We start from the raw sequence: 24535 nt of genomic DNA, 5'->3' as shown, positions 1-24535 counted from the left end.
AAAGAGACCATCACTTTTTATTTTATGTTTCTCAATACTATTTGAAAGTTTTTCTGTGTGCATTTGTTTTAATTACACTTTAAGATTAAAAAGCAAGAAAAAGAGATATATGTCTGAATACTAGCTCAAGTATTGACAAAATGCAAATTGCTAGAAAGCCTAAGTAATAAAACATACGTTCATAAATCACTATAAATCAAGATTTCTTAGAGAACTAAAGACTCAAACTATAAGAACTAAAGACTCAAACTAAAGAGCTCTTAAAAATTGAAATGAGAGTCTTTCTTGATGATTAAAATGGGTAATCTTTCATCACAAGTGGCTATAATGCCAGCAAGAATCTGATGTGGGATGATCTATTGAGACATTACCAGAGAGAGTAACAGTAAAGGGAGGTCCTGGGATCTAAAATATTTTCAAACCCCTTACAAATGCAAAGCATATGTCTTTTGGAATTTTGAAGACCCAACGACAGGCTAACAATGGATAAACATTTTGTATTAACTATTTGTATAAACTACAAGGATTACTTCTTTATATTTTCAAATGTTAGCCGAATAATATCATTATTTTATTTACCATACAACAGATATCATCCTAAAGTAACTTAAACTCATAATTCTTTTTGGACTTTTATTTCTCAAAATTAACACTGCTTATAATTCATAATAATAAAAAGATGAATATACAGTCATCATGTACACTGCTTTCTCTGTGACTTTGGGAACATAAAAGAGAAGTAGACCAATTAAATTTCATAGAACAATTAGTGATGCATATCTTGGCACTTATGTTTATAACACTTTTTAACATACCAATTGTGACTAAAGAGAAAGTGTTAACCACATGTCAAACACTTAATGACAGGTTTTAAAAGTACAATATCTACAATATAGATATCTCACTACAAAATTATATATCTTCCAAATTCATTCTGAGCTCCAGGTTTTTTTAGCAAACATGTCAGAAAGCTTCATAAAATTGAATTTAATGCCATACACCTTAAGCATAATTAATTTTGAAAAATAGACATTTTCAGCAGCTTTCCAAAATAAATATTGATAAACTTTATAGAAAAATAATTAATTCACTATAAAACCTCATGAAGGGCCAGGTGCGGCAGCTCACACCTATAATCCCAGAACTTTGGAAGGCCAACGAGGGCAGATCACTTGAGGTCAGGAGTTCAAGACCAGCTTGGCCAACATGGCAAAACCCCATCTCTACTAAAAATAAAAAAATAAAAAATAAAAAATAAAAATTGCTGGGCATGGTGGTGTGCCTGTAATCCGAGCTACTGGGGAGGCTGAGGCAGGAGAATTGCTTGAACCTGGGAAGCAGGGATTGCAGTGAGCTGAGATCACATCACTGCACTCCAGCTGGGTAACAGAGCAAGACTCCATCAAAAACCAAACAAACAAACAAACAAGAAACATGGAAATCATCTCCTAATGCTTATAGAAATATACGTAACAATATCCCAGTTCTAATACAGGCTGATCATGTTTTAAGTTGCTCTCCTAACATTGTGATTAGATGCAGGTGTGCTTTACTGTTTTAAACTAGTTGTTTAAGAAAGAGTAAAATTACTGACTTACCTAGCTTCCTTTTATAAATACTTCTTCACATTTCTTGGTAACTGTGTTTAAATTTTTTCTTGAATGCTGCTTATTTCAGTTGTAGTAGAGTGACAATTATAATTTTGTGAGTTAAAATTTAAGAATGAGCTTTCTCAATAATGAATAGTTTAGAAAGGTTTGTTAAGGTAGCTATCAAGATGACCCTTGAAAGATGAAAAGTGGAAGAAATTTCTTTTAAGGTCACAGAAAATAATTTAGAAAGAGATCTTTTTTTATCCACATCTAAGTGAGATGGAACTTTGTGGTTGCAGTATGTCTTAGATCTATCAGCATATTGTCCAACTCCACCTGTGAGCCCTGTATGCATGATTCTCAACTCTTACAGCCTAAAGTTTATTTTCTTTCAGCTTTGGAGGAGTTAATATAAGTATTTCTGAAGTAATGTGACCATATATATGATATTATGGAAGAGAGAATAAGTTTTATTAGGCAAAAATGAGAAGTAGAAGAGTGTCATGCCTAAGGTTATAAAACCTTATTCTAAATCCAGAATCTCGCACTGGTATTGGAATTTCATCCACGTTCTTTTACCATTCGATGACTAGGCTTAAAAAGGAAAAACAACTGCTCCTATTCTTCTTGTCAACTTGTAGCTCATCTCTAAATGGAACACAGGGATTCAACAGAAGGTGCCTATTCATAGTGACGTGTACTTCAACTTTTTCATTGTTCTTTGGGGTTTTAAGTTAGAAAACCTGTAATCCTGCAAACCCTGACATACTATTTCTCTTCAATCTATTTGAACTTGAAGCCATAGCACAGATTAATTTCTGAGTTGCTTTCCATGAAGGTCAGATTTAGAAAGACAGATTAGTAGCTTGTGTTTCAGTTTAAGGCCTTAAAATGAAATATTAAAAATTCCAGATTTATAAGTTTAAAAGACCACAGCCTCTATTTCAGCTTCTCCTTCCTTTAAATTTTTTTACAGAAGCTATGGGAAGAAATGGGAAGTTTCTGACCATCCTGAAGCATAAAACATCCTAAATTTTCTCCAAATTGTGTGAAAATCCAGTATTTCATGGCAGGTAGTTTTCACAAGGTCCCAATAAAACATAATGATACATAGTGAAATAAACTTTCAAAAGTGGAAATCAGAATTCAAGCCCATTGACAATAAATATGATCTAAGTCTACACATACCAATAGGCCAAACTATACTTGTTCAGCACTTTCCATGAAAAAGTGCCTCGGAATTTCAATATTTCTGAAGTGCATTTTTGTTTGTTTGTTCACCTATCTGGGGAACTGAGGCTGAACCAAGATGATATCAATGATCTCAGGTTAATGTGCTGTCACTAAATTTCTTTAACACATACCTACAGCACTACAGTGGTCCTGGGACTGTTGAATTCACTCAAGTAAGATACATACATTCTTGGGCTGATGGAAACATCTATCAGTTTCTCTTTCCTGTTATTCTGGGTCCCAGATCACAGCAGAATAGCATGTCTCAGTGGACATGCTTAGAGGTCAATCTGCAATGATAGAGTGGGGCAAAATTTAATTTTCTGCCTCTTCTTTACTGTATCTTCAATTAAATACCTATAATCTATAAGCATGTATTTAAAATGTCAATTTTACCAAAATTTTTATACATGTAATATTTCATCTGTTTCTGTGTCTCTAAAGCCATGTAAAATTATCCATGAAAAAAATCCTTCTCCGTTTATCTTTGCATAGAACTAAGACTTTCGTACCACATCAAGTAACGAGTTGCTATCAGCCCTCTACCTATTTCTTATAAAGGGGTCATCAGTTGAGTACGTGAGATCCTGAGACATCTTAAAAATACTTATGACATAGAATGGCTTTATTGATTCCCGAGTGGAAATTGATGATAAAGTGTGAAAAATATATATCAAGTGGGGTCTGGAATCTTTGTCATTGTTTAGAACTGCTCACTCATAGCCACAACTGGAATAGAGATGGAATGTAGGGATTTATTTAGAGTAACAGCAAAATCGGGAGACTCTTGTCTTAGTCTAAATATGAAATTCTGATAATGTTTTAAAACCCACAGGCATATTTTTGAGCACTAAAGTATTTATTTTTATGATACTGAGAGTCTTGAACGTCTTCTTGCCATTGAACATCTATATGTGCAGGTTTCTTAATTTAGTTTGTTGCCCAATATGCTGTCTTTGAATTTTTTACCATACCAAAAGTTGAATAAACAATAAACTTACGTATCAATCTTGTTTTTAAAGGCAAACAAGAGATCTGTGCAATTCTCACTTAATTTCTCATCCAGCATTATATTTCTACTTAATACATTTTATAATCTTCATTTTTTTTCTACCACACTCAGCTAATTTTTGTGTTTTTTTTGTATAGATGAGGCCTCACTATTTTGCCCAGGCTAGTTTTAAGACTTCTGAGCTCAAGCGATCCACCTGCCTCTGCCTCCCAAAGTGCTGGAATTACAGGCGTGCACCACTGTGCCTGGCCTCTACTTAATAAATTTCGATTATAAGTCATTTTTTAAAAATTGATGGCTATGTAGGGTATAGGTTAAAAACATAATCATTAACATTAAAAAATCTGGATTTAAATCTGAATTCTGATTCCATCACCCACTGACTGTAACCTTGGGCAAATTATTTACTGTCCTCACCTTTAAGGAGTACCATAGTAATAGATGTCTCATACAATTATTGCAATAATTAACTGAATTAAGGTATGTAAAGTACTACACAGTAGTTGGTTTATGTAGAGAGAATGCTCAGTGAGGGAAAAAAAATAGCATATGTTCAGGTGGGGATGGGGGAAGACAATTATTCTGGAGAGATATACGGTGACATTTGGCAATCTAACTTCATCAGAAAATGACCACTTCAACATCTTTCAGAGAGAAGAATTAAAACTGGCATTATGTTTTCAAAAGTGCCTGTGCTGTCATCAAAATACGGATTGTGGGCATCACCATTCTTGGAAGTTATTTCATTCTATGGTACATCTTAAATTTGGTACATAACAATTGGCTTATTAGTCTTCACAAGTATAACCCCTTAGTCCAGGGCTGAATTCTCTGTTTATCTTAAACATTTAGGGAAGTCATACTTCAAATCCTACAGTCTGATAGCACAAAATATAAGTACGTAACATACTCTCAAAACACACAAGGACAAGTGCTAAGAGAGTGTGTGTGTGTGTGTGTGTGTGTGTGTTGGTACAAAACAAAAACTTGCAGTAAAACAACACGCCCTCTGAGAAAACAATTACATTTCACAAAAGATGGTGTCTATTGGGCTTATTTCTAGCTGAAAACAAGGGACCTTCCCACTACAGATTGGGAATAAAATAGAAGAGCGTGTCTACATTGGTAGGCTTATGAAGGCTTTCTCAAATTTTTTGTCTATACTACTAAGAGAGGACAAACAGACAACATTCATTTGGAACAATTATTTTCAAATTTGACTCTGGTTTCTTTTCTCTCTCCCACCCACAACTATAAAGCAATCTATTACACTTTATATGACCCATTATAACACAAATCTGAAGGTTTCTTCAGTGAAATTACACAGTTAGGTCACACATCTTGTTTTCCATGATCTTATGAGTCTGAGTAGAACAAGTTTGGAATTGAGGCATGTAAGATGCAAAAGTCTTCTTACTAGAAGTTCCTAAGTTGAAATTATTTTCTACAAAGTGTGAGCAACTGTCCTGGAGAACTCTGATGTCCGTGAATAAACAGGGGGCTGGGAATGGGCACAATACCTTTGACTTGTCAGTCAAAAGTACACCACTCTCTCTCTTTTTGATTGAGGTGACCCCTAAATAATAAATAGACTTTTCATCATTATTTTCTTCAGGGAAATTTCCCTCCAGTCTCAAAAGTTCATCCAATCCTTCTGAGAATGTGAGGTGTGGTAAAATTATGTTGGGACGCTGATCTGATAATATAAAAAATGCCTGGGCCTCTATCTCCCATGAGCTATTAGAGAAAGAATCCTTCAATGGAGAATTTTTGCTAGAGAAGCACTTGGTAACTGAACTATTTATAAGCCCTTGTTCTTCATCAGTTTCACTTGGTTTAGAGTTGCTGATCAGCGTGGCATATTTAACAAAGGGTTGTCTCTGGCTTTCATCCTCACAGGTTACCTCGGTACCCTCAGCCTCAGAGAAGTTAACACTGTTGAACTGGTCACTAATACAAACAGAACCCTTTTCAAGATCTGTTGTTGAAAGTAGAGAGACCACAGTTGTTGGCACCATCTCATCTTTATTTTTCCATGGTGTATCAACACTGATATCTTCTGAAATTGTTTCAGGCTCCAAAAGAAGAGGACCACATGTCACTGATGCTGTATGCTTGATAAAAAGATGCTCAAACGTTTCTGGCTAAAAGAAAACACACATTTTAAGGCTCAATTATGTTAAAAAATTTTGCTTCATTATGTCATACTCGCAGAAATGGAAGTGTGTTAAGTTAATAATAAAGGATGTAAGTCAACCACAAATTAACTAGTTTTTTACTAAAATACATATATCAAAAAGCATAAGGAAGAGCCCATTTAAGATAGCATTTGAAAGTGGGACAAGACAGGCTTAGACTTGAGTTCTTCCAATTCTACAACCATGAACAAGTACATTAACCTCTCTGCCTTTCAATTTCATCATCTCTAAAAATGTGCTTCATGGTGTTGTGGCTAGAAATAAATCAGTTCCTGCAAGTGCTTAGCTCTCAGGAAAGATTGGCTACTGTTATTGGAAAATGCTATCTTCTGAAGATACTTTCTTCCTAATATTTTGTAGCAAATTACATTCCCACAAAATTTTAGCCCAAAATTGAAAAAAGTGGATTATAATAAAATGAAATGACCAAAATAACTTGTCTAAAAACAGTTAAAATAACTGTATTGTGAAATAAGATATGGTATGAAAGTAAAGTAATTGTGTTGACTATTAAAAACTTATCTGCTGTATACTGAGCATCTGCTTGAGACTATCTGAAAATAAGAGCTAATAATATCATATGTTGAGAACAATGATGATGAAAGAGATGATCACAAACTGGTAAATTACTATGCTTTATAAATAACTTCATGTAAAAATATTTACTATGGACATGTGAAATGAAGACAAACACACAAGACAAATGTACATCATATTTTTTATAGAAATGATTATATCACAAAGAAAAATCCTGCCAAGCAACTACAAATCAAGAATCTGCGGGCAAAAATCTCAATTCATACAATGTAAACACATTGAAAAAATAAATGCAAAATAAAAAAAGCTGTTGATACATCACATTGAAAAATTAACACAACTAAATTAAGGGCTATAGAAAAATGTGTTAAGCTTATATATCATACATGTCATTTAACTTGAATTTTACAATTTTTAAACTAATAGAATTCAGACTCATTGCTTGAAATAATGGTATACCCAGCTGTTCTTCGTAATGGCAAGTATATTGCAGATACAATACAATTTATTTAGCAGAGTTTTATACTCTTAAGTAGAATATGTTAGTGATTAAAAACATAAAGGAATAAATATACCAAGCACAAAATATAATAATAAAATAGACTTATGTAGGTATTAAAATACTGCATATTAATTCAGACAAATACTGAATTAATACAATTTTTCCTATTATTCACAATCATAATATATGAAAAGAAAACTGTTCCTATGTCTGTTTTTTTCCTAAAGAAATCTATAGTTTTATAATTTTCTTCAAATATTTGCTTGCCCGTTTTCTTTTTTCTTAAGGCTTCTCCTATATATGGACTGAACTGTCTTAAAATTTAAATGAACCTACATATTAAGATTGTCAAATAAAGGAATTAGATGCTATCAATACGAAACAAGGAATACATACCAAAAAACCCATAACCACAGTCAAGATCACATACATCCTTCAAATGATGTGTTTGATATATTTCATGCTCTCTAAAATATCATAATCAGTAACTGTTGAAATCAAATACTGTAAATGCCTTCAAATGCATTCAGATAGAATATTTTACTCATACTTGATAAGAAATCTCATACTCATATACTATTGAAATATGTTTTGTCCGTGAGTTATAAAACTTTATTAAAAGTATATTCATTTAAAAAATTTCATGATATGCATCTTTTTTAAAGATTTTAGAATAATCTGGGCACATATTAAATATGTGTTCAATGGGCAGTAATTAAAGAATATCCTTTCATAATTTCACATTTAGATTTTACATTTCAATGACATCTATTAGTAGTCAAGAACGGAAGAAAGACACATTCTTCCTGTTTTTATAGAGTTCTTTTCTACGTTCAAATAAAACTATGAGTAAAATCTAAATATAAGGGATCCATATATACATATATATACTTATATATAATAAATTTGAATACTGAGTTCATTAAACACAGTCTTTGGTTTGGTTTGAATGTGAGCAACACAGCGTAATTCGTGTGCTGAATTCATAAAACCAGCAAGCGGTCTGTTTGAAAGTAGAAAAGTCCTGTCCTCACCATGAACTATTTGTAAAAGCTCCAAAGAGTCTCCCTTTCTTGCATCACTGCCCATTTCCCTGCCTGCCAGAGGTCTTGGATGGTTTAGTGGAAGTAAATTAGATATAGGTCATAATTAAACAAGAAAGCTGGATTAGAAGTTGATGTTCCCTTCTGATCTGGTCCGTCTGACCTGGATACGTAGGGTCATTCTTATATGAACTGTAACTCCCACTGTCCTGTGACCAGCAGAAACACAACTTCAGGCTTTCTTTTAACTGAAACAGAAGTTAGCACTTAAGCCATTTTCAAGGATATTGAAAACTGAAATTCCTAGGCTGAACAAAGTTAGATATAAAAATGCCAGGAAATATTCAGAAGAACACCCGAATAGGCTGGTTTTTAGGCTGAGGTGTCTATAAAGGAATCTAAAATGGAAAACTTTGGACATAAAAATACAAACTAAATATTTTCACTGATTCTATACTTACAATCATTGTATTTTTAAAGCTATTTGTCAGATGTTGCAGTTTTAGAGTTCACCTAATTACAGCATTGTCTACTACATATTTGATGACATTTAATAGATATGTAATGACAGCAACAGCCATAATTTTCTTAATGTTTTATGACCAGGAATATGACAAATCAAAAGCCAGAAATCATGAATATTACTTTTAAACTTTAGATAATTTGAAAATTAATCATACATCCAAACTGAACTGGACTCAAATCTATATTTTGAACCCAAATTTACACATCTATTTTAAGTTCTAAATCAACATAATCCACCATATGTTAACTCTCAGAAGTTCAACTGAATTTTTTTTAGATTTGCTCCCCTTCTTCAAAATGTAAAAATCTTCTAATACTCTATAGACTGTTGGGAAGTTGGCACATTGGGTTCATCTGTAGTGATCATGATTAGACTTCAAAGAATGTCCGTTCTCTGTTTAGATAAAATAAAACAAAATAAGAAAGCAAAATAAAAAATCACTCACAAAGAAAAAGATAAAAGATTTCAAAAAACATTGTCAAGCATGGGTTCTGGACTATAAATTTTTGTTAGGTTACAATATTGCATCCTTTTGGGAAAGGGCAAAATTTTGAACTAAGGTGGCTTCTCCCATTTTCTTAATGAATGTCTTCATATCACACTCTAAGGACAGCTTTAGTAACCCCAGGAAGGGAAAAACTTACAGGGAAATAACAGAATAGGTAAAAGGAGAGAAGAACAACAAGCAGGGAAAGTTAAAAGAGGGAGAACCAACAGCAATATAGGATAGTTTTGAAAGAGAAAGAATAAAAGAGGAGAGCAGTGAAAAGAAAAATAAAAAAATAAAGAGAAAGAAGTGCTAAAAATGGTAAAGAATAGAATCACAGAGCCATTCATTACCATGGGATTTTAAAATCTAGAAATAAGATCTGAGAAATCATATGGTCCAAGGGTCTCCCTTTTTTCCGACAAAGCAATTGAGGCTGCCAAGATCATTTGCTAAAGGTTACATGGATAATTAAAGTATAGGGAGGACCCTGACTTAGTTCTTTTTTTCTAGTCCAACAATCTTTCTATAACACAATGGAAGATGAAAGGTTGTCCCAAACATAAATAAGCAGAAGAACATGTCATTTGTTTTCCTTTACTACTTGCTGTGACAAAATTCAGTAGATTAATTTATACTCTCTCCTGGTTCCTCATAACCTGAGGGCCATAAGGAACAAGAAAATAAACAAAACTGAAGTTGCGTTTTTAGGGGAGTGAAATATACACTTCTAGGCCCAGTAATGTGCATTTCCGGGCATAGGGGAGATGGTTACTTCTAAACAGAACTTTTAACTCGAAAATGCACCAGCTCTTCCACACATTTGGAAGGCCATCTAGCAATGTTAGGGATGCTTCTGATTCAGATCTGTGAGGATGGTGTTCTGGGAGGCCACAGGTTGTTGAGCTGCTTACTTGGAGGCCTAGGGCTGGCTGGGGAATCTAAGATAGTTTTTAGATCCCAAGGAAAAATCTATTTCTTTCTAGCTTTAGCCCCACGAAAGGGAGTTGTTAAATGGAGTAAACTCTTGTGAAAACTGGCATAAATGCAGACACAGCAGCATGGCTGGATAAAAACAAACAAAAAACAGAGAATGAGAAAAATATTGTAAAATAATTAAAGAATAAAAAGGAGTGGAATGAATTGAAAATGAATTAAAGAGGCTTAAAATATCGTTAAGGGAAAAACTCAGGTGATTTGGATTTAGAAGAAATTTAACAAATTAGGCAGAAATGCTAAGGTAAAAGGTGCAAAACAAAGTAAGAAAGGTCATAGTTCTTTTACACTCTAAAATTTGAACTGGAAGAAAAGCAAGGCTCTTGAGTTAGCATAATACATTTTCTTACAACAAAAATTCAATCTGTGTTTAAGGTTCTGATTTTTAAGGTATAAACAGAAATGGTATTCTGATTCAAGATGGCAAACTGAACCGGTTTCTCTCTTGTCTCTCTAGAGATTCTGTTGGAATGGCAGTATGTAAATGAGTCAAATACAGACCCACCACAAAGAAGGCGATCTGAGAGGGCTAATGAGAAATGAGTGATTTTCATTCACTGCTAAAAGATAGAAAACAATTGGAAGAGTATAGATCAAAGAAGGTGAGCAAAGAAAGCTGAAGACCAGAATATATCCAGCTGCAGCTGAGAAAGAAAAGTAGCCCTGCCGTATACAGCAGAGACAGTGCGTGAAGCAATGGCACGTAAAAACACAGGAAGAAAAGAGAACTATAACTGGAAACTGGGGCCTAATGGAAGTTCTATATATGGAATGGGGCTCTTCTACTACTCTGCTGAACAGGGAAGAGCCTTCATGTAAGAACTACCGTTCAAAACCAGACTGAGGGTTTGTTCTCAAAAGTCGGGAGGAAGACAGCAGCCATGGAATATTGCTAGCTGAGAGCACATCTTTCCTCATCTGGCCAGAGAGCCCTGCCTACTCACCCAGGGCCACAATCCCTGCCTATACACACTGGGCTCCCAGTCAGCCTGTCTACTGTTTCACTCCTAAACATGAAAGGAAAACAAAGGATTACTAGATATTGGGAGGAAAGTCTGAGATAATAAAAGAGAGGCCAAGATAAACAACAGGAACATATGACCTAGAAGGAACACAGATAATTCAGGGTATAGAAGAAAAAAGAATTTTTAAAATAAAAGAACAAAAATCCTCGAATTTGTATTTCTAGCAACATTTAAGAAAATATGCATAAAACCAGAACAGAATACTCTGAGAAAGAATATTTGGAAATTTACAAAAATAATAGTATATAAAAATCCAACAGATACACTGGAAGAAGAGGGTATGACAAGGTCTCAAAATGTAACACACACACACACAAAAAGCAAAGAAACAGAAAATATGAGATAAAAGGTAAGAAATGTGGAAGATCTATGCAGAGGGTCCATCATCCAACATATAGATTCTAGAAAGAGAAACAGAGAAACAAGAGGAGAGGAAATTATCAAAGAAATAATATAATTTCTTAGAATTGACAGGAGACATGGAATTGAAAGTCTCTTCAAAAAATAACCACATTAAATAAAAAAAGAACCACTCCAGATTCATCATTGAAAATTCAAAGCAACAAAAATGAGGAGAATTTTTTTTAATTTTAGGAAAGATTTTGAAAATCATGTTAGATATCTAGAAATTACAGGTTAAGAGTGCTTTCATAAAAATCAATATTCAAAATATCTGAATTTGGAGAACAAATTAAATACTTGATATAGAAATTATTACTTCCTTTAAAAAATACTATATTTGTATTTGAATTATTTTTAAAAACAATAGGCTCCTCTGGTCTGCTTTCTTTGCAATATACTGTGGGTTTTTTGTTTGCTTATTTATTCATCATTGGGTTTACTTTCACATTCTGGCTATTATGAATAATGCTGCTATGAGTATTCATATAAAAGTTCCCATGTGGATTTGCTATTTCATTTCTATGGAGTATATACCTAGGAATGGAATTGCTGGGTCATATAATAATTCTATGTTTAACCTTTAGAAGAACTGTCAGACTATTTACCAAAAGAGTTGCACTATTTTCCATTCCCACTATCAGTATATGATAATTCTAATTTCTCTGCATTCTCACCAACACTTATTATCTGTCTCTTATTATAGCCATCCTACTGGGCATCTTGTGGTTTTTATTTGTGTTTCCCTATTGTCTAATGACACTGAGCATATTTGCATTTGTGCTTCTTGGCTATTTGTATATCTTCTTTGGAGAAATGCCTACTCACATCATTTGCCCATTTTTATGGTGCTAAAATATACATAACAATATTTACCATTTGAACTATTTTTAAGTGCGTAATTTAGTGAGAGTAAGCATATTAAGAAACATATTTTTAATATGGAACTGATAGCACAGGTATCAATTTGAATCAGACAGATCTGGATTTGAACCACAGATGTTACATGGACAGGCTAGGTGATCAAGACAAGCTACTAAACCACTCTGGGTCTCAGTTTTATCATCAGAAAATATAAGGTTATTAGCCCTATGAAATAATTAAATAAAATAACATGAATATGAAACATAGGGTGGATGGTAAATTTCCCTTTTCCTCTTTAGTAATATAAAGTGAGTTACATTATATTATTTTTCCTTTAAAAAGCATATTTTAGGCCGGATGTGGTGGCTCACACCTGTAATTCCAGCACTTTGGGAGGCCGAGGTGGGTGGATCACTTGAGCCTGGGAGTTCAAGACCAGCCTGGGCAACATGACAAAACCCCGTATCTACAAAAAGATACAAAAATTAGCCAGGCATGGTGGCATGTGCCTGTAAGTCCCAGCTACCAACGGGGATGAGGTGGGAGGATCAATTGAGCCCAGGGTCCTCGAGGCTGCAGTGAGCTGAGATCACAACGCTGCACTCCAGCCTGGGTGACAGAGTGAGACCCTGTCTCAAAAAGAAAAAGGTACATTTTAATTATTTAGGAGATTAAAACAACAGGCTAAATAGAAAAAAGTTAATGAATTTTACAAGATTTTTATCATTAATAAAATCTTTGAAGTTATATTATCCTTCCACTCTTTAAATGTTCTGTTATATTCCAAAACCTGATTTATTCCTAACAGTGTTATTTATGCACCTGGTCAGCCCTAGTAATAAACAAAGCATCTTGTGGGTTAGCTGTGCTTAAAAAATAATTTACAAGATTAGAAAGTCAAATATTTCCAGAGATTTTTAAAATATCAGTCCTACAAATAAGAACATTCATACCCATGGTATTTTAAAAATCCTTCACATTTCTTTAATTTACCAGAACTTGAAAAAATGTGGCAATATTTCAATCTACTTGTATATAAGGTCTGTCAGATGACCTGTGGCAGCATTGTGCGCACCTCAGGGAGAGCAGGTGTGGCAGCAGGGTAGGACGTAGTCCTCAAGCATTTCCTGATTCAACCAACCTCCACCCAGTAGTTCCTTTGTGCCAGGCATTTTCTGGCAAAGGGAAAAATAATTTGGTGCAGGTTTAAACTGCATTTTGCTGATGTGGGCCTGAACATCTCATGGCCCTCCTGAACACTGAGAAGCCACTTCATGGTGGTCCATAGGTAAGATTTCAGAGCTTAAATGCTGAAGGGAGAGTGTTTCAGCCTCTTTTTAAGTGGCATTAAAAAGTAAGATGATCATTCCCTGAATTAATATATACTTATATAGTGAAGCTTTAGCAATTTTATTTAGATAAGTATTTAGGGTTTTTGACATAAAACCCTCATATTTAAGAAAACGTCTTGTAGTCTTCCTATTTCCATTTTGTGAATATGCTGGGTACTGCCTTCCACATAACTTAGTGTTTGCAGGTGCTTAGCTGGACACCACATCTCTGCCTCAAAACCTACTTAATGATTGTTCATCTACCAGATCTTGGCCCAAATGTAATCTGCTTAACTTTATTCATTCACCCCCACCGATAAGCCAGGTTCCCACATTATAAGTGCTCAGCACAATGGGACCCCTTCTTTCACAACATGTAGTTTACAACTGTAAGGTTGTGATTGGATCATTATGTGTTATATACATGTAACTAAATTTCTCATGTGCCCCATAAATTTGTGCAAAAAATAGTAATGTTATTTCCATGATAAATGTACTAATGATTATCTTCCCCACTAAACTGTATACTCAGGAGCATACAGTATTTTTCTTTTCCTTATAATGCCAGGGCATACTATAGTGACTGGTATAGGATAAGTATTCAATCATATTGAATATATGGATGAAATGAATGCTATCACAGGTCATCTGACAGACCTTATATACAAGTAGATTGAAATATTGCCACATTTTTTCAAGTTCTGGTAAATTAAAGAAATGTGAAGAATTTTTAAAATACAGTGGGTGCGAATGTTCTTATTTGTAGGACTGATATTTTTAAAATCTCTGGAAGTATTTGACTTTCTAATCACAACTACACAACATGTCACTGTATGAATTCATAATAAAAGATAAATGAGAGAAAAATATTTACTTGAAAAACTCGGCAACACTGTTTAAATGAAAGGAGACTGCGGCTTAGTGAGCAACAGCACAGGTGAGGAGTGTATAGGAGTGTGGCTGGTTAGACCAGGCAAAGTGAAGTTTCTATAAAAAGAATTGTTCATATATAAAACAACACTGCTGCTGCTTCTGAAGACAGGGCATTCTTTCTCCTGCTGAGAAATTACAATTCAATCTTTGTCATTGTTCATTACGTCTACAATATTAGTGGTTTACTTATTCATTGATAAGCTGTAGAACAGTGTTTTTCTAACTGCAAATCATAGGCCACTCGAATGTTGTGAAATCAATTTAGTGTCTTACAACCAGCATTTTTAACAAATAAAATAGAATTTTAAAACATTCTATTTCAAGCAAGTAGTAAAACTCTTTTGTGTATCTTTCATTTAGGTCTTGCATATCTCTATCTATGGTGTACTAGGTTGAAAGGCAAAATGTATTTATACATTAAAAATGCCAAAACTGCAATTACTTTTGCACCAACCTAAGTTTTTTCACTGTGGGTCATGGTGAAGAAGAAAGAAAGAAAAAGAAGCCACTGCTATAGAGAACAGCTGCTATTAGAACAGGCTTCAAAGCCAGACAAACTGGTAAGCTAATCTGGCCTCTAAAACAAGTTACCGAACCACTATGAACTTCAGCTTTCTCTTCTGTAAAATGGAGAGAATAACATTTGTCCCATAGGGTAACTGAAAGAATAATAATAGTAATATAAAATACATAAATATGTAAATAATAACTAATATTTGTTGAGACCTTACTATGTCACAAGTACCATCTTTTTTAGTATCCCAAACAACCTAATAAGGTAAGTAGCCTATTTCACAGAAGAGGAAATTGAAACATTGAGAATGTCAGTAAACATCTTAATAAATGTAAGAATATGTATCTCAGTGCTTTGCATATATACAACAGCAGGAGGAATACCACAAATATTTGTGATGGATAAAATAAGTCTTTGAAATCAGAGCACTATCCACAATAAATAAAACAATACAATGCTCTAGGAACTTAAAGAGGGTGGAAAGTCTTTTGAATTAAACTGGTTAAAGGAAGGCATGAGGAAAGAAGGGCCTAGAGCAAGATCTTCATGTACAAGGAAGGCTCTGTGTAGGTGGATGGGAACAGTAAAGGTATCATCAAGGCCCACGGACAGGAAAAGTCGCATAGGTAGGTTGATAACAGATTGTAGAAAGAGGTCGTTGAGTACTATTAATAGCTTCAGGAGGCTTTAGTTTATATCTTGTATTCAAAAGGAAATCATTGAAGACTTTTAACAAGTGACTAATGACAAAGATGCAATCACCGAACCTGGATAATAACCTCCCAATAAGTATTGTTTAAAAATTTGTGTATTTTGACTTGACTGAATTCTATTTTTCCAGTTATATGGGTAGAAAGCTAACCTTGCTTCAAGGGACATTTAGAGAATTAATAAAACATTCAATAAACTTTAGAGCTTTCTGAAAAATCCTACTATAGAAGTAAATACAAATTATTTTATTATAGTTGACTAACTTTCATAAAATACTTGTACTTGAAAGGAACTTCTGCATAAATATAAGTTTTATTATGATTATTGCACTTTTCAGATTGTAATATTTGAGGATCATATAATTTTCTAATTTATTTAAATGATTATGGAGCTAATTATTGCCATTAAAAATATTGATTCCAGCCTTTTGCCGAAAGACAGTTTATACCAAAAAAAGTGTATCCAAGTATCTGTTGTCCACCAGATTGACCCTTAACTTTATAATATTTATTTTATTATGTGCTGTGACACAGAAGCAACATATGTATATTGTGAACTCTCATATGATAAACTATGCACTGAAATTTGTTTCTTCCTGATTTCAAATCCCTGCATCCTGCTATTCTTGAAAATATATAATAAACATACATATTAAGATGAACTGAATAAAATATGAGCTTTTAAATCTCAAAAAAGCTTAATGCTCTATAAGTCATATGGCATCTAGAATACAATCTTATATATTCTGGGTTAAAAAAAATTGAAAAAGCAACCTTCTGAAAATTAAGTCCTTGCGCCCAGGAACAATTCTTGGGGTTCGGAACATCTTCCCAAAACAGTTTTTTCATTCTGCAAAGGATAAACAGGGCATCAAAATTAGAGAAAAACATTCATATTGAAAATGTGAACAGTTAGTGAATAGACAAGCTAGAAATTAGTCCACCAGATCAACTACGCCTCTGTAGGGTCAGATGCATTTTCACATGCTAGCCCATGAAGATTTCTACCAAATTTTTATCTAGACCAAAGTCGAAAATCACAGTAATAATAGAAATAGCCAATACTTATTGAAAGCCGTGTGCCAAGCACCATTCTAAACACTGCATAGATTTCTCTCAAAGAAACTGAAATATTAAAAATGGCCACCAAGTGGGTACCAGAAAAAATTCCACTTGATGTGGCCTCATTAACTCACTTAACTAAAAGATAAATTCAGATTCTAAAATCTCCTCTCCCTCTTTTTTGCCTGAAGACAATGGTTTCTACAGAGATTTGGCATGTGTAAAATAACCACACTGGACTCTCAGCACAGGGATTACCATGGCACCCATGCCACCATCCACGGAACTCAGTCATTTGCCTGACAAGCCAAGCAGACTGAAGCCACACAGTTCTGATTTCTAAAAAGCAGAGTGCCTGCTGATCATAAATGAACTGACAGCTCCAGGCTACTTTTACCACCCACTTCACCACAAAAAGTCCTTGACCCAAACTGCAGAACTCTGAAAGTCATTTTTGCCACTTCCAAGAACATACTGCTTAGGATTTCCTATTATAAGCTTGTTGTTTTCTGAATGTACATACATTTGAAAAAAACAAAACTAAACTAAATTCTTCCTTGAAGTTATGTTGTCCTTGACAGAACAAGAGCATCACCATCATGGACAAGCACCTCATTTTAAAATTCACCTTAATCAAAAACCACCTAAATCCAAAGGGCATCAGCCTAATGGCTAAGGTCAGCATGACCATAAATGACAAATAACATCTCCAACCAGAAACATTCCATCCTCCCTGACCAGAGACATGCCAGCCCCAAGATAACCTCCCCTCCTCCCAGAGACATTCCAACTCCACCATAAACTTCTCCCTCACACATAAACATTCCAAGCTTGTGATAAGCCCCCTCACCCTAAAACCAATATATACTCTTAGTCTGTAAGAGAAAGGGCTTCTGACCAAAATTGGCCAGAAGCCCCTCTCAGGTTTTATCTAAAGAAAACCTGTCTTTAACTGTTAAGCTGCATTTTGTGTTTCTTTCCTCATTATTTAACTCTTACAGTCCTAGCAAAATGGAATGCCATTCCCTGACAACAGGCCTTTCCTTTTTATGCTATCTTAATTGTATACAGACTACATATAAAAGCACTTAGAAGACTTTAATATTCCTGATTTAGAAGATTTTAAATCAGGGTTTGAATATGCTTAAGGACTTTTGCCTTAAAGATTCTTAACCTCAAGTACAATACCTTTGGTGCGATATTAATAATGTTCCAAGCAATAAGATGGAAGAGGAAATAATTACTGGCACAATCACATATAAACCTGCATCATTCTGGTGTTTTTCAGTATTATCTGAAAAAGAAATACAATTTACACAACTCAGAAACTTGAGGAAATATTAATTTCTTTGTGTATCAAAAATTATAGTAGACATTTTCTGATTTCATCATAAATCTCTATTACCTTCAAAACTATAAAAATAAAGAACAGGAAGATAAAAATATGTTGTGATCACATTAATAAAATACTGTTTTGTTCAGCATCATATCTACTGTAAATTAGCAATGTATTTTTTCAAATTTATTCATTTGTCATTCCTCTCTATCTGATCATGTTTACGTTATAAGGGGTCAAGGTGTTAAAACTGTTATGATGACTGTCTCAATATCTACTCCTGGAGGACCCAACCTTCCACATCTGCCAATCTCTATCTTGCTCACTCCACACACACTGATTTCCTTGCTGTTTCTTGAACCACCAAACATCCCCACTCTTTAGGGGCTCTTCACACACTGTCCCTTTGCCTGGAATGCTTTTGCTATTTGTACAGTTATGTCTTCACTGAACATCATTGATAGGCTCTTGGAAACAGAAATGTTAAGTGAAATGGCAATGTAGAACAAACCTTTTTTTTTCTCATCAACATTATAATGAAACTACCTTGAACAAAAAGATGTTATTCAAGGACCTCCTGTACGTCATGTTGCATAAAGTTGCAGTTTCCAAGAATCTATTGACAATATCAAGTAGGGTCTTACTGTACTTGCAAGGTTTTACTTGAATATTATCTACCTCCATAGAAAGACCATTTCTGGCTATCAACTAAAATGCCACATTTAATGTCATCCCTTTATCTTGCTTTTATATTCCTTCATGGTACTTATTTCTATCTGACATTATATAATTATTTATTGCCCATCACTGTCAATTAGAGCACCAGTATTTAAGATCCATAAGGGCAGAAATTTATGTTCAGTGCTTAGAACAATATTCAATTAATATCTGTTGAATAATACATGTATGAATTTTTTTAATGATTTTTATTCTAACACTAGATGAAATGTTTATCTCTTGAAATATAATTGCTAGGTTGCTTAGATTTGAAGACAATTTAAAAAGTAATAACAAAATCAAAACGTTGGTATTCCAAGTACAGTAAGATGAATCAGAAATATAAGAGGCCCAGTGACTTTATTTCTATAGCTCCAGTTTTATTTTTAGAGGAAAAAAATATTTCCTTTGGAACCTCACCATGAAAAATCTACAGAAGACTCTGGACTCTTCCATGATTCTATCAGAAAAAGAATAATCAGATGGCAATATTACTACTGACAAATTAGGCACACACATTGGTACAAAAGGAAACTAAAATTATGATTTTTACCTTGAGTGAAACTATTAATTATCTTTGGTTTTCCCACTCCTTCCATAAATATTGGGTAAAGACTGAACTGGTACTTCTCAATGGGGATAAAATGATCTGAGGAGAAAAATACATAAAAGGCTCATTTATACATAATTAACAGTAGAGTTGAACATACATTTTAAAAAAGAATTAAAGTGACTATCCTATATTTCCAAACATAGAAATTACTTATTATTTATGGATTAAATTATCAAGGGAGTTTCAAAACACACTTAAGCACTTCTAATCATCTAGTAATGACGATAGTTTTCCAAATATTTTTCTAAAAATTCTTACCCAGAGACAGAAGATTGCAATTTTTCAAAGCCATGTTCCAGTGATAGCCAATTTGTTCAAGTGCAGGGTGTATGAGCTTTTTCTTTCCTTCATTTCCTTTTCCAGAGCAATATGTTCTACTACCTCTCCCTTACCTCCAAAGTGGGCAATATTCCTTTTTTTTATAGGAATTCAGCTTACTTACTTTCCCCATTCCATTCAAGGTAGCTGGGAGACTAAAGTCTTGTGAAATCCTATGCAAACAAAATGGTGGTAGAGACCACGAGACCCTTTGCAATATCTGGGATTTTGATCCATGGAAAATGACCAACCCTACAGCAAAGCTCCAGATGGATCGATCCATGATTTTCACAAATGCTAATAATATATGAATATTCTAGAAGAATATATCCAGAAGAAGGGAGATCTCTGTGAAGCCTAAATTTTATATCCTCATGTTTTAAAGAAAAGCACAGAGAGTAACCACCTGGGCAGCAGTGGTGATGAACTAAATTCAGTTCAACAATTTGCAAATAAATGTACCCTGATGCTAAATTCTAGGTCCCTGGTATAAAATAATGGTATGAGTCCTTAGTATGATATTGTATAATAAGATCATAGCAATCCTTAGCCTCCCTAGTTAACTTCCCTCAATCCTTACTCAGACTTAGAAATGCTGTCTTGTGCACTTATACTTTGTACTTGACTCACCTCCTGGGATAACTGGTCTACCTTTAGAAGAATACCCTGGTCTAGGTCACCCAGTTCTAGCTCCTGTGACCAGGCTAGCATTCCCACTCATTGCTAGTGGCCTTATAAGGTGGTACACAGTTTGAGGAAACAATCTGGCAGAAGATATCAGAAGCTATTAAAAAATGATTTAAGAAAAGATAAAGCTGGAAGCAACATAATCTCAAACAGTTCAAGTAGACTTTGGAATAAAATGCTATACCACTAAAAACAATGGTAGAAAAAATTGAGGAGAAAATTGACATGATATATCCCCTGTATAAAATATTAAAATGAGAAAATGTCGAAGGAAATAGAATTAGTCTGGGTCTAGTGGCTCATGCCTGTAATCCTAACACTTTGGGAGGCCGAGACAGGAGAATCACTTGATCTTAGGAGTTCAAGACAAGCCTGAGCAACATAGTGAGACCTTGTCTCTACCAAAAAAAAAAGAAATTTTAATTAACTGGGTGTGATGGCATGTGCCTATAGTTCCAACTATTCAGGAAGCTGAGGTGGGAAGATAGCTTGAGCCCAGGAGGTAGAGGCTGCAGTGAGCCATGTTTGCTCCACTGCACTCCAGCCTGGGCAACACAGAGAGACCCCGTCAAAAAAAAAAAAAAAAAAAAAGAAAGGAAGAAAAAAGAAAAGAAAAGAAGAAAAAGAGAATTAAATGTTTTGATAAAGGTTATAGGATTATATGTATTAGGATGGTAGTATCATCTATATTTTTGAAGTTTTCATTAACTGGTTATATTAATTGAATTAATAATCTGTAGTGTCATATAATCCATGAGAGCAACTCACTAAAGTATAGTAAACTTACCATGGATATAATACTTCTTAACAGATGAAGAGATTCTAAGCCATTTTATTTCTCCATCTTCATTAAGATTTTTCCACTCAATAATAAAATACATTAGCTTGTAATCACTGGGTGATAGTATCCAGGAAAGAATCACACAACTGCTGTTTAAAGGATAAGCACTGAGTGACTGCACGATATTTACTGAGGGGAAAAGAAGGAAATCAATGTTTAAATTAAAAATTAATAAAAAATCTACTAATACTTTTGAGGAACTTATAACCTACTAAAGAAGGGGATAAGGAAGAGAAGACAGACAATTTACATAAATAAATATAATATATGACAATTATTTTTATATCATGAGAGTCATTTAAACAGAGATATGGGAATATATGATATTGAAGAGAAACATGGTATTACCTAAAACCTTAAAAAAGCAATTTTGTGATGTATTTGAAAAGGCATTCTCATATGGAATACTGCACAAGCCGATTAACCATCCTCTCCCACTGATGGAGTGATACTCTCAAAGCACAAATCTTCTCATTTTAACACCATCTGTACAGCATCCCACTTAAAAGCCTCCAGCAGATTTCTACATTTGAGGGTAAAATTCCTATCATGCTTACGAGGCCCTGAGGGCCAAGTCTCAACCTACCTCTCTGCCTTCCATGATTTTCCACACCAAAGTCACCTTTGTCTTTCTTTATTTTCTATCATGTGCCCTTGACTTTTGATCTGGCTGATCGTGTTAGCAGCCAATGCTTTCCCCGCCCTCCCCTACATCTTTTGGGGAAGTTTAATTCCTACTCACATTTCAGATTTCAGTTCAGTACCACTTCCTCAAGGTGGCTTCTCTGAATCTCAATGCCAGGTCAGGTTCCTTTCTTTCCTTTCATAAAATTATATTCCTTTCCTGTAGGCCCTTATCTCAGTTTGCAAATAGACATTCACTTATATGATTATTTCATTAATACCTGTCTTACCTATTTGGCTCTGGATGCTCCAACCATTATAGTTTCTCTCACATTACAATTCCCACTACCTACCCAACTGAGGCATTCTACAGATATTTCTAGAATATATATACTTAGAAAATGTTAAGCATAAAACATTGAACTGGGTACTATGGAACTCGTAAGATGCTTACACTATACATACAAAGGTAATCAGAATGTAAAACAGGACATAAAATACTTTAAGAAAGACAGGAAGGACTCTGAGATTTACAGAAGAGATAGGGTATATTCAATTAAAGCAATAAGCAAAGATTTCAAGAAGGAGGTAACACTTCGAAAGGCCTCTATAGATTGGTAGAGACACAGAAAATTTGTGTTTGCCATTAAAAATTTACATTTTGAATATGTAACCTAGAGTAGAAATGCCTATTGAAAGTGGGTCTCAATTCTCTGATTAATCAGATATATCAAAATTAATGCAAGGAGGTTTGTCACTCACATTAAATGAAGTCCATAGTAATTTTAAGTCTCAGCAATTAACCTGCATCCATATGTCATGCTATTACTATTTTACATAGTGTTAAATATATATTTCATATGATATAAACTTATTTTTACATATTTATATGCATGTATGTGTGAATATAAATATATACATGTATATGTATATAGGGAGAGAGAATTATTGACCTAAAGATCTCCATTGGTCCAAAAGATTTAAGTATTAGATTCACTAAAACATTCTCATATATTATAATACCATTACAACAATGTTCTCCCACATGAAAACTCAAGGACTGTATTACATGATCATTGTACAATGTACTTTGTTATTTTTCCAGACAAAGGAGAGATGAAAGGTGAAAGAGAGACTTTCAGATGCAGAGAATTGCAGGTTGCTTGAAAGATAATTTAAAATAGGAGAGTTTGCAAAAGTTAAATATTAAAAGAGGCAATGGACTACTACTCTGTACCTCTTCTTACCTTTGCTCATAGGCCATGAAAAGGTTAAATTAAAATTTGCAACAGAAGCACCAATTGAATTGATGGCCAGAACCGTAACAGTGTGTGCTTGCTCTGTCCACAGGAAAGTGAATTTAGTGTGATTTCCCACATCTTCTGACCATGTTCCATTGCAGGAAGTATGATGGTTTATCACATATCTCTGAACACTGCACAATGAGTCATTTTTCATCAGGGGCTGTAGTAAATATAGAAATTGATTAGTTTAAGGGCTGCAGTGCTTTTTATACTAACTGAGCTCACATAACTCTCATTCTACATTTCTCATTAGGAGGCAGGGGCCAGATCAGGGCAGGTACTATTACAAGGCTGAGAGGCTGGGGAAATGGATGGGATAGAGTCTGCCTCTGTCACAGTCTCCATGAAGGTATCTGGATGGTTATAGAGCATAGCAAACTTATTTTCCCCTTTTTGAGGTTTTTTCCTAAGGCCCAGAGAATAAATCATTTGAAGATAATAAAGTAGGGATATGATCAAGACACTTTTCTACCAAGAAGTTTCACTCTAATTTTAGAGAAATGAAAGACTGATAAGGGGTAGAGAGTTTTCTCATCTAAAAAGCAAACAAGGAATAACCCTCAGACAATGAAAAGCAGCAAGAGGAGCTGTGAAGGTGTTCATCATCATATATTAATCATAGTAAGATTTGTCATTCATTTTCCTTTCCTCTGATATGCTTGGAAGATTATCTAGAATGTAAGAATGTCTGCAAAGGTTAACGAGTAACAGAGGATATCAAAACAGTGTCTATGGCACCCCAGCATTTCTGTCATATAATTAAAACATAATAATATCAGGTCATTAAGGATTCCAATATAAAATAGGTATCTAGTTCAATTCTATTCTTATGTTCCACGGAGGTTAACAATGTACCCCATTTCCCCAATCAACTTCACCTGTGGCAGGTAAGATTAAATGCTGGCAATCCCTTATAAAGCCAGAGAAGGCTGGACTGTATATCATAGACTAGAACAGTACATCTCAATTTCTTGCCAGTTAGATGCCTCTAAGGCAGAGAAAAATAAACATATATACATGTATCTCTGCCAAGAATCATCTGGATAGGTTGGAAGTAAAATTTTAGCAGCCACCCCCAGAAAGAAACGTCTCAAAGTTATGTAAATTTTGCATTTTATTTGAAAAATCTAT

At 34.2% G+C, this 24535-nt stretch overlaps 1 protein-coding gene across 3 annotated transcripts in view; it reads right to left on the bottom strand.

The window, feature by feature from the left end:
* Window positions 1–5027: 5027 nt before the first annotated feature.
* LEPR (leptin receptor) overlaps window positions 5028–24535 on the bottom strand; it is a 208702-nt gene continuing 189194 nt past the window's right edge. The window contains exons 15-21 of one of the 3 annotated variants that reach the window (XM_011985480.1): window positions 23348–23564; window positions 21423–21605; window positions 19571–19666; window positions 18153–18258; window positions 16677–16752; window positions 12788–12880; window positions 5028–5981 (exon numbers count right to left, since the gene is read on the bottom strand). In XM_011985480.1, the coding sequence (XP_011840870.1) occupies window positions 5157–5981; window positions 12788–12880; window positions 16677–16752; window positions 18153–18258; window positions 19571–19666; window positions 21423–21605; window positions 23348–23564 (1596 nt within the window). In that variant the 3' untranslated portion in view covers window positions 5028–5156. Of the gene's footprint in view, window positions 5982–6739; window positions 9037–12787; window positions 12881–16676; window positions 16753–18152; window positions 18259–19570; window positions 19667–21422; window positions 21606–23347; window positions 23565–24535 lie in introns of those variants that run through there. The other 2 variants (XM_011985481.1, XM_011985482.1) reach the window with 2 other exon arrangements.

Source organism: Mandrillus leucophaeus, unplaced genomic scaffold (assembly GCF_000951045.1).
Source record: "Mandrillus leucophaeus isolate KB7577 unplaced genomic scaffold, Mleu.le_1.0 Scaffold284, whole genome shotgun sequence".
In the NCBI taxonomy this organism is placed as follows: Eukaryota; Metazoa; Chordata; class Mammalia; order Primates; family Cercopithecidae; genus Mandrillus; species Mandrillus leucophaeus.
This window is presented reverse-complemented; position numbering and strand designations above follow the sequence as displayed.